The 10,513-nt window shown below is 43.0% G+C and overlaps 2 protein-coding genes across 2 annotated transcripts; both read left to right on the top strand.

Annotated features, from left to right (window-relative positions):
* Window positions 1–2,301: 2,301 nt before the first annotated feature.
* LOC138612562 (E3 ubiquitin-protein ligase TRIM21-like) lies at window positions 2,302–5,810 on the top strand. The gene is made up of 2 exons (XM_069685894.1): window positions 2,302–2,383; window positions 3,865–5,810. Exon 2 carries the CDS (start codon window positions 3,874–3,876, stop codon window positions 5,515–5,517), a length of 1,644 nt encoding a protein of 547 aa, XP_069541995.1. The 5' UTR covers window positions 2,302–2,383; window positions 3,865–3,873; the 3' UTR covers window positions 5,518–5,810.
* A 906-nt stretch (window positions 5,811–6,716) lies between these two features.
* LOC138612538 (E3 ubiquitin-protein ligase TRIM21-like) lies at window positions 6,717–10,196 on the top strand. The gene is made up of 2 exons (XM_069685854.1): window positions 6,717–6,777; window positions 8,252–10,196. The coding sequence occupies exon 2, from the start codon at window positions 8,261–8,263 to the stop codon at window positions 9,902–9,904; it is 1,644 nt and encodes a 547-aa protein (XP_069541955.1). The 5' UTR covers window positions 6,717–6,777; window positions 8,252–8,260; the 3' UTR covers window positions 9,905–10,196.
* Window positions 10,197–10,513: the final 317 nt, after the last annotated feature.

The raw sequence follows: 10,513 nt of genomic DNA, 5'->3' as shown, positions 1-10,513 counted from the left end.
CCTCTACCAGACACACACCTTTACCTTGTGTCCTTGGCGTGTTGGAGCCCTCAGGTGTCCTTGGCGTGTTGGAGCCCTCAGGTGGGCTCAGTCTGCAGCAGAACAGCTTCTTGTGTCGGTCTGAAGCAGATATTCACGCTGATGGAAAGTTCACTGACTGCAGTGTTAGTGTTAGTTACGTCTCCTCTCGCCATTCCTCCTCTACTCTGCTGCTCGGGAACAGAACGCTGCAGGAGCCCTATTTGTCAACAGAGCTGTCAATCATGAGGCCACACCCCCTTTTTACAGCATCAAATAACTAATTAAAAGTAAACCGAGGAGTCAGGCTTTATGACCAGGCTTCAGTTTTAGGTAGCTGCCATGTCGGCCATGTTTTTATGCAGCCTATGATTGGGAGTTGGAGGTTGGTTGCGTTTTTTGGGGGGGGCGGTTGGTGGGGGTATTCCACCATTGTCGAACATTGAGGCCTGTTGGCACGCCGGCCGGCAGCTTACCACCCCGAGGCTGCTGGGAGCCACAAAGAGCCACAACGGAGGGAGAATCAAGCCGGGTGAACGTCAGCAACACCCGCAGCCTAATCCTCCTGCCCTGTACATCTGCGCCGGGCCAGTTTCAAAAGCCAGACCCCCTTTTTTCTCCTCTAAAATCCCCCCTCCTCCCCATCATGCACCACCTCTTTTCTTTCCCCCGCCTGTTGTACTGCAGAAGGAGAAAGGACATGCTTTTGTAGTGGCCCATAGTGTCACACAGACACAAGACCTGAGGCTGCCAGTCGTCAAATAGAAGCTCTCTCCCTCTCTGAGCCTTTCACGGCGCTCACTTTGCTCATGTCGACTCGGGGACAGAGGGGGAAACTCTTATTTTAGCACGTGAAAAGGCTCCAGACGGGGACATGAAGGCCGGCTCTTCACATGGGACACAATTGACTTTGAAAGCCAGCGTTTCTCTGAGAGTCGTAGGGAGTGTTTGCCGGGATGTTGGCATCATGTTTTAATTGAATTTGACTGTCAGCAGGTCTCAAAGGGGCCCAAACAGGCGTATTATGAAGCCGCTCTTCTGGGATCCTGTTGAAGTGAAGGGACAAACATGGGGAAGAGAAGGTCAAATGGCTTTTACACACTGCAACAATCATTCTGGATATACCAAACACAAATACATTTTAATGCTGGAAACAAAGTGAATAAAATTTAAGTGAAAAAGTTGTAATATAATTAGAACTTCTCAACTTCTTATTTGAGTAAAAAGTAGAAAACATTTTTACATTTTTGATAAAACAAGGAAAAGTTTTATTGTTTTAGTTGGAATATTTTTCAGAAAACATTTGTATTATGAGAAAACTCATTTTATTTTATTTCATTAACTTAGTAAGTTATAGCATTTTGGAAGGTCTTTCAAAGGAGGTTAAGAAAGAAGTTGCATCATTACAAGAAAAAAAGGTATCAAAATCGTTTAACAAATTGCAACATTAAATATTAAATATGACTCGGTCCTGCAGTGTTGGGATCATTTCTAGCTGACACACAACATTTTAGCAATAAAGGCCTTAAATCTCTTTTGAGTAATACAGTAAAATAAAGCTCAGTGTGTGAGGTCATCTGGTGCCGAGTTAGGCAGGTGAGAAGAACAATAAACCACAGTCTGCAGAGAATACATGAGAGCTGAGGGCGCCCTCCAGTGGAGCTTATAGAAACTGCAGCCTGACTGAGACATTAAAATGTCTACTGAAATAATATTCATACATCCCTGTTACTTTGCTTCTCCAGCTGTGGAGCCAAATTAAGACGCACTACTTTCTTTTATTACAGAGCTTTTTCCAACATTTTAAATGACTGAAGAGTTCTTTGAAAGACGTATTTTACTTTACAACTTTTAAAAGGGATAAAAGTTTCCTCATCTCAGTTTTTCTTTGATTTTCTACCTGCAATGTGTTCAGGTAGAAATCTGTGACACAAAGAAAAGTTGGTCAACAGTCTGGAAAGCAGCAGAAAAGTGAAATTACAGGCGAAACAGTGAGCTGAACATTTGAGGAGTGTTTGTGGGATTGTAGACAGACTGTAAAGGCAGAGTTGCTGCCTGCTGATCCAAACACACAGTATGTTCTTGGATCTCTTTTTTATTGCTGCTGTGTTACTCTCATTGTAGAAAAAACAAACTAAAGTAAAAACTAATCTTGTTCAAAGCTGTCAGGGTGTTTCCCAAAGAGGCAATAAAGCCTCCCTTACAGAGCTCCAGTGAGAGGAGGAGCAACACTGAAGGAGGAGAAACTTCGTCACGTGTCCTGAAATGAAAGTGAAAGTTTGTCTGAGCCTCAGCAGAGCTGCAGTCGAGACGAGTCTCTGTTTCTATCTGAAGACAAATTCAACTGAATCATCAGGTGTTTCTGGTGAGTACACTGCCCCACAAAACCTAAAATAACTTACTGACTATTCAGTCAAAATGGTGTAAAAACTACACCAGAAAACAGAGGAACAAACCGAACAATAGTGAGAGCACTCCGGCTCGTCAACACCACACAGAGTGCAGTCACAGCTAGGTTTAGCTTCAGCTAATTTACACACTTGTCCATCTTTTCCTTGTGATTGACAAACAAGTTCTGATGCTCCAACATCTTGGTTGAGGTTGTTCTGTCACATACATGTTTAAGATGTTGACTAAATGTATCCATTACAAAGAAAACACCAGATAAAGTCGCTCTGCTAAAAGCTAACTAGCCTAGCTTCGGTGCTCTTTGGAATCTGTCTGTGATTTAGAGAGTACAGAAGAAAGTGGAGAGTGCGGTCTCCTGTTATATCTGATCATCTTTTTCTGCCTGTTAATCATTAAATCTGAGGTTTAACAACTTATTCTCTCTCCAGGAGAGCGAGCAGCGAGTCTTTTATTTTAATTCATTTAACCAGGAAAAGCCTCACTGAGATTAAAAATATTTTACAAGAATGTCCTGGCCAAGACAGCAGCGGCACATTTTAACAAAGTTTCAGACATACAACACAACAGTTACAGAAACAAGTCAGCTATTCTGGGTCACATAGCAGGAAGTCATTAATCAAAGCATCTACAACCTGATGCATGTTCCTCCAAGACCTTCAATCTACTTTTAAAAAGATTAACAGAGATCAGGTCCTTCAGACACAAACCCTCCTGCAGCAGATTCCAAGCAGCAGGAGCAGCGTACCTAAAACCCTTTTCCCCATGTAAAGACTCACGTTGGGGACAGATCATAAAATGAAGTCTTGCGAGTGGGTCACAGAGCGAAGACCGTAGCTCCCAGCATTTTTCACATTCATTAAATTACGTAAGTAAGAGGGAAGAAAGTGAACAATTGCCTTATAAATAAGGACATGTCAGTGATTTACTCTATGGTCGGACAATTCAAGCCAGCCAACTCGAGCATACAGGGATGACTGAGGGCCTTAAGATCTGTAATAAACCTCAATGCTCCGTGGTTTATACAGCATCAAGAGAGTGAAGGCATTGAGGAGGTGCATGCATATATAAAACACCACCATAGTCAATCAGAGGCATAAAAGTAGCAGCAACAAGTTTTCTTTTTGCAGCAAAAGACTTATTTGTGAAATAGAAGCCCAGGCGGAGCTTCAAATTCTTTACGAGTTGCTGAATATGAAGCTTAAAAGATGTTATTTCTTTAGTCTGATAAACACCTGCAGTCAGTCAGCACCACAAACAGAATCTCCTCTGTGGGAAAGTTAAACTAGTTTATTCACCAGCTAATGAATCAGCCACAGACACAGACTGTTAAGCTTTGATAACTTTGTGTTTCCCGACCCCTCACTCCTCTGAAGCTCCACCCTCTCATCCAAATTAAAACTGAGCTGAATATTCTTTTCTTTTTTTTTTCGTCCTCAGAGTGTAGACATGTCTGCTGCCAGCTGTCTGCTGACTGAAGATCAGTTCCTGTGCTCCATCTGTCTGGATGTGTTCACTGATCCAGTCAGCACACCATGTGGACACAACTTCTGTAAAACCTGCATCACTCAACACTGGGATGTTAATGTCTCCTGTCAGTGTCCCAACTGTCAAAAGGTTTTCTACACCAGACCTGAGCTGCAGGTCAACACTTTCATCTCTGAGGTGGCTGCTCAGTTCAGACAGTCAGCTCAACAGAAAGCCAGCAGCAGCAGCTCAGAGCAACGAGTGTCCAAACCAGGAGAAGTTCCCTGTGACGTCTGCACAGGAACCAAACTGAAGGCCCTGAAGTCCTGCCTGGTGTGTCTGGCCTCCTACTGTGAGACTCACCTGGAGCCTCATCTGAAAAAGTCAGGCCTGAAAAGACATCAGCTGATCGACCCTGTGGAGAACCTGGAAGGCAGGATGTGTGAGAAGCACGATAAACTGCTGGAGCTGTTCTGTAAGACCGACCAGATGTGTGTCTGCATGCTCTGCACAGTTTTAGACCACAAGACACATGATGTTGTTCCTCTGAAAGCCGGATATGAAGGAAAGAAGGCCGAGCTGGGGAAGACAGAGGCTGAAACTCAAGAAATGATCCAGAAGAGACGACTGAAGATTCAAGAGATCAAACGCTCAGTGGAGCTCAGTAATCAGAATGCAGACAGAGAGATAGCAGAAGGTGTTCAGGTCTTCACCGCTCTGATGGAATCTGTAGAGAGAAGTCAGGCCGAGCTCGTCCACACGATCAAAGAGGAGCTGAGAAAGACAGAGAAACAGGCTGAAGGCTTCATCAAAGAGCTGGAACAGGAAATCTCTGAGCTGGAGAAGAGAAGCTCTGAGGTGGAGCAGCTCTCACGCTCTGAAGACCACCTCCACCTCCTGCAAAGCTTCACGTCCCTTAACGCTGCTCCACCCACCAAGGACTGGACAGAAATCAGCGTCTGTCCACCTTCATATGAGGGGACTGTGGTGAGAGCTGTGAACCAGCTGGAGGAGACGCTCAGGAAACAGATGAAGAAGCTGTTTGAGGCCGAGCTGAAGAGAGTCCAGCAGCATGAGGTGGATGTGACACTTGATCCTGATACAGCACATCCTTACATCATCCTGTCTGATGATGGAAAACAAGTTTATAATAGTGATGTAAAGAAGAATCTCCCAGACACTCCAGAGAGATTTGATAAGTGTGTTAATGTCTTAGCAAAGCAGAGTTTCTCTTCAGGCAGATTTTATTTCGAGGTTCAGGTTAAAGGGAAGACTGACTGGGATTTAGGAGTGGTTAGAGAGTCGATCAACAGGAAGGAAAACATCACAGCAAGCCCTCAGGATGGTTACTGGACGATAAGGTTGAGAAATGAAAATGAGTACACAGCTCGTGCTGAGCTTCCAGTCTGTCTCTCTCTGAAGTCTCAGCCTGAGAAGGTGGGGGTGTTTGTGGATTATGAGGAGGGTCTGGTCTCCTTTTATGACGTCGATGCTGCAGCTCTGATCTACTCCTTCACTGGCTGCTCCTTCACTGAGAGACTACACCCATACTTTAGTCCCTCTCTTAACTTTGGTGGTAAAAACTCTGCTCCTCTGATCATCTCTCCTGTCAATCACACTGAGTAGAACAACCATTTGATTTAATACAGGAAGATTCACTGTCATTTAACATAATAAATGAACATTATTGATGATGTTGATGCACTTTTTTGTGTTTTAAAGTCTGTTGAATCATCTGAAAACAATTTACTCAGAAACATGAATTTCCACAGATCTTAAATGTCCTTCTGCCAAATTTAAAACCTGTTTATTGTCTGATTATTGTAAATATGAGAGGAGTTTCACACCAGCACTAATGACTAAAGATCAGTCTATGAATAAGACAACAGCTGTTTGTTTTCTCGGCTTTAATTTGAAATAAAAACATGAAAAATAAAGTTTTTGTTGTCTCATGAAGTTGTTTTGTAGTTTGAAGACTTGAACTTAAAAAGTGTTGTGAGAGAATCACAGTGAGCCCGTTAAGGCCCTGAGAGTGATACAGTAAAATAATGCTCAGTGTGTGAGGTCATCTAACGTGCTGTAAAGCTTTTGTTATGTTGAGTTGAGTTAGGCAGGTGAGAAGAACAATAAACCACAGTCTGCAGAGAACACATGAGAGCTGAGGGCGCCCTCCAGTGGAGCTCATAGAAACTGCAGCCTGACTGAGACATTAAAATGTCTACTGAAATAATATTCATACATCCCTGTTACTTTGCTTCTCCAGCTGTGGAGCCAAATTAAGACGCACTACTTTCTTTTATTACAGAGCTTTTTCCAACATTTTAAATGACTTATGAGTTCTTTGAAAGACGTATTTTACTTTACAACTTTTAAAAGGGATAAAAGTTTCCTCATCTCAGTTTTTCTTTGATTTTCTACCTGCAATGTGTTCAGGTAGAAATCTGTGACACAAAGAAAAGTTGGTCAACAGTCTGGAAAGCAGCAGAAAAGTGAAATTACAGACGAAACAGTGAGCTGAACATTTGAGGAGTGTTTGTGGGATTGTAGACAGACTGTAAAGGCAGAGTTGCTGCCTGCTGATCCAAACACACAGTATGTTCTTGGATCTCTTTTTTATTGCTGCTGTGTTACTCTCATTGTAGAAAAAACAAACTAAAGTAAAAACTAATCTTGTTCAAAGCTGTCAGGGTGTTTCCCAAAGAGGCAATAAAGCCTCCCTTACAGAGCTCCAGTGAGAGGAGGAGCAACACTGAAGGAGGAGAAACTTCAACGTCACGTGTCCTGAAATGAAAGTGAAAGTTTGTCTGAGCCTCAGCAGAGCTGCAGTCGAGACGAGTCTCTGTTTCTATCTGAAGACAAATTCAACTGAATCATCAGGTGTTTCTGGTGAGTACACTGCCCCACAAAACCTAAAATAACTTACTGACTATTCAGTCAAAATGGTGTAAAAACTACACCAGAAAACAGAGGAACAAACCGAACAATAGTGAGAGCACTCCGGCTCGTCAACACCACACAGAGTGCAGTCACAGCTAGGTTTAGCTTCAGCTAATTTACACACTTGTCCATCTTTTCCTTGTGATTGACAAACAAGTTCTGATGCTCCAACATCTTGGTTGAGGTTGTTCTGTCACATACATGTTTAAGATGTTGACTAAATGTATCCATTACAAAGAAAACACCAGATAAAGTCGCTCTGCTAAAAGCTAACTAGCCTAGCTTCGGTGCTCTTTGGAATCTGTCTGTGATTTAGAGAGTACAGAAGAAAGTGGAGAGTGCGGTCTCCTGTTATATCTGATCATCTTTTTCTGCCTGTTAATCATTAAATCTGAGGTTTAACAACTTATTCTCTCTCCAGGAGAGCGAGCAGCGAGTCTTTTATTTTAATTCATTTAACCAGGAAAAGCCTCACTGAGATTAAAAATATTTTACAAGAATTTCCTGGCCAAGACAGCAGCGGCACATTTTAACAAAGTTTCAGACATACAACACAACAATTACAGAAACAAGTCAGCTATTCTGGGTCACATAGCAGGAAGTCATTAATCAAAGCATCTACAACCTGATGCATGTTCCTCCAAGACCTTCAATCTACTTTTAAAAAGATTAACAGAGATCAGGTCCTTCAGACACAAACCCTCCTGCAGCAGATTCCAAGCAGCAGGAGCAGCGTACCTAAAACCCTTTTCCCCATGTAAAGACTCACGTTGGGGACAGATCATAAAATGAAGTCTTGCGAGTGGGTCACAGAGCGAAGACCGTAGCTCCCAGCATTTTTCACATTCATTAAATTACGTAAGTAAGAGGGAAGAAAGTGAACAATTGCCTTATAAATAAGGACATGTCAGTGATTTACTCTATGGTCGGACAATTCAAGCCAGCCAACTCGAGCATACAGGGATGACTGAGGGCCTTAAGATCTGTAATAAACCTCAATGCTCCGTGGTTTATACAGCATCAAGAGAGTGAAGGCATTGAGGAGGTGCATGCATATATAAAACACCACCATAGTCAATCAGAGGCATAAAAGTAGCAGCAACAAGTTTTCTTTTTGCAGCAAAAGACTTATTTGTGAAATAGAAGCCCAGACGGAGCTTCAAATTCTTTACGAGTGGCTGAATATGAAGCTTAAAAGATGTTATTTCTTTAGTCTGATAAACACCTGCAGTCAGTCAGCACCACAAACAGAATCTCCTCTGTGGGAAAGTTAAACTAGTTTATTCACCAGCTAATGAATCAGCCACAGACTGTTCAGCTTTGATAACTTTGTGTTTCCCGACCCCTCACTCCTCTGAAGCTCCACCCTCTCATCCAAATTAAAACTGAGCTGAATATTCTTTTTTTTTTTTTTCGTCCTCAGAGTGTAGACATGTCTGCTGCCAGCTGTCGTCTGACTGAAGATCAGTTCCTGTGCTCCATCTGTCTGGATGTGTTCACTGATCCAGTCAGCACACCATGTGGACACAACTTCTGTAAAACCTGCATCACTCAACACTGGGATGTTAATGTCTCCTGTCAGTGTCCCAACTGTAAAAAGGTTTTCAACACCAGACCTGAGCTGCAGGTCAACACTTTCATCTCTGAGGTGGCTGCTCAGTTCAGACAGTCAGCTCAACAGAAAGCCAGCAGCAGCAGCTCAGAGCAACAAGTGTCCAAACCAGGAGAAGTTCCCTGTGACGTCTGCACAGGAACCAAACTGAAGGCCCTGAAGTCCTGCCTGGTGTGTCTGGCCTCCTACTGTGAGACTCACCTGGAGCCTCATCTGAAAAAGTCAGGCCTGAAAAGACATCAGCTGATCGACCCTGTGGAGAACCTGGAAGGCAGGATGTGTGAGAAGCACGATAAACTGCTGGAGCTGTTCTGTAAGACCGACCAGATGTGTGTCTGCATGCTCTGCACCTATTCAGACCACAAGACACATGATGTTGTTCCTCTGAAAGAAGAATATGAAGGAAAAAAGGCCGAGCTGGGGAAGACAGAGGCTGAAACTCAAGAAATGATCCAGAAGAGACGACTGAAGATTCAAGAGATCAAACGCTCAGTGGAGCTCAGGAATCAGAATGCAGACAGAGAGATAGCAGAAGGTGTTCAGGTCTTCACCGCTCTGATGGAATCTGTAGAGAGAAGTCAGGCCGAGCTCGTCCACACGATCAAAGAGAAGCTGAGAAAGACAGAGAAACAGGCTGAAGGCTTCATCAAAGAGCTGGAACAGGAAATCTCTGAGCTGGAGAAGAGAAGCTCTGAGGTGGAGCAGCTCTCACGCTCTGAAGACCACCTCCACCTCCTGCAAAGCTTCACGTCCCTTAACGCTGCTCCACCCACCAAGGACTGGACAGAAATCAGCGTCTGTCCACCTTCATATGAGGGGACTGTGGTGAGAGCTGTGAACCAGCTGGAGGAGACGCTCAGGAAACAGATGAAGAAGCTGTTGGAGGCTGAGCTGAAGAGAGTCCAGCAGCATGAGGTGGATGTGACACTTGATCCTGATACAGCACTACCCTGGCTCATCCTGTCTGATGATGGAAAACAAGTTCATCTTAGTGATGTAAAGAAGAATCTCCCAGACACTCCAGAGAGATTTGATATTTGTCCCTGTGTCTTAGCAAAGCAGAGTTTCTCTTCAGGCAGATTTTATTACGAGGTTCAGGTTAAAGGGAAGACTAAGTGGGATTTAGGAGTGGCCAGAGAGTCGATCAACAGGAAGGGAAAGATCACAGCAAGCCCTCAGGATGGTTACTGGACGATATTTCTGAGGAATGAAAAGGAGTACACAGCTTGTGCTGACCCTTCAGTCTGTCTCTCTCTGAAGTCTCAGCCTGAGAAGGTGGGGGTGTTTGTGGATTACGAGGAGGGTCTGGTCTCTTTTTATGACGTCGATGCTGCAGCTCTGATCTACTCCTTCACTGGCTGCTCCTTCACTGAGAGACTACACCCATACTTCTGTACCTGCAACAACAATGGTGGTAAAAACTCTGCTCCTCTGATCATCTCTCCTGTCAATCACACTGAGTAGAACAACCATTTGATTTAATACAGGAAGATTCACTGTCATTTAACATAATAAATGTACATTATTGATGATGTTGATGCACTTTTTTGTGTTTTAAAGTCTGTTGAATCATCTGAAAACAATTTACTCAGAAACATGAATTTCCACAGATCTTAAATGTCCTTCTGCCAAATTTAAAACATGTTTATTGTCCGATTATTGTAAATATGAGAGGAGTTTCACACCAGCACTAATGACTAAAGATCAGTCTATGAATAAGACAACAGCTGTTTGTTTTCTCGGCTTTAATTTGAAATAAAAAACATGAAAAATAAAGTTTTTGTTGTCTCATGAAGTTGTTTCGTAGTTTTAAGAAGACTTTAACTTAAAACTTATTTTGAGAGAATCACAGCACAGGCTTCCTTAAACAACTAGGACATAAACATCAGTGATGTTTTACTGTGAAAGGGACACTTCACAGTAAGAGCACATACTTTGAACCAGACTGTATTTGTTGTACTTGACCCAATTGAGAGAGAAAAAGATACAGGTTTCTGATATGTGAAAAGTTAAAAACAAAAGCGAAGAAAGCAGCAAATCCAGGTGTTAGACAGATTAAGTTACCTGCTTATT

This window comes from Semicossyphus pulcher, unplaced genomic scaffold, assembly GCF_022749685.1.
Source record: "Semicossyphus pulcher isolate SPU_LCO1_2020_fin unplaced genomic scaffold, fSemPul1.0.p SCAF_8, whole genome shotgun sequence".
Classification (NCBI taxonomy): Eukaryota; Metazoa; Chordata; class Actinopteri; order Labriformes; family Labridae; genus Semicossyphus; species Semicossyphus pulcher.
Note: the sequence above shows the minus strand (reverse complement) of the source record. Positions and strands in the feature narration are given on the sequence as shown.

What these genes read in the sequence shown, in the direction of transcription:
- LOC138612562 (XM_069685894.1), top strand. Translation starts at nt 3,874, where the DNA reads ATGTCTGCTGCCAGCTGTCTGCTGACTGAAGATCAGTTCCTGTGCTCC.
- LOC138612538 (XM_069685854.1), top strand. Translation starts at nt 8,261, where the DNA reads ATGTCTGCTGCCAGCTGTCGTCTGACTGAAGATCAGTTCCTGTGCTCC.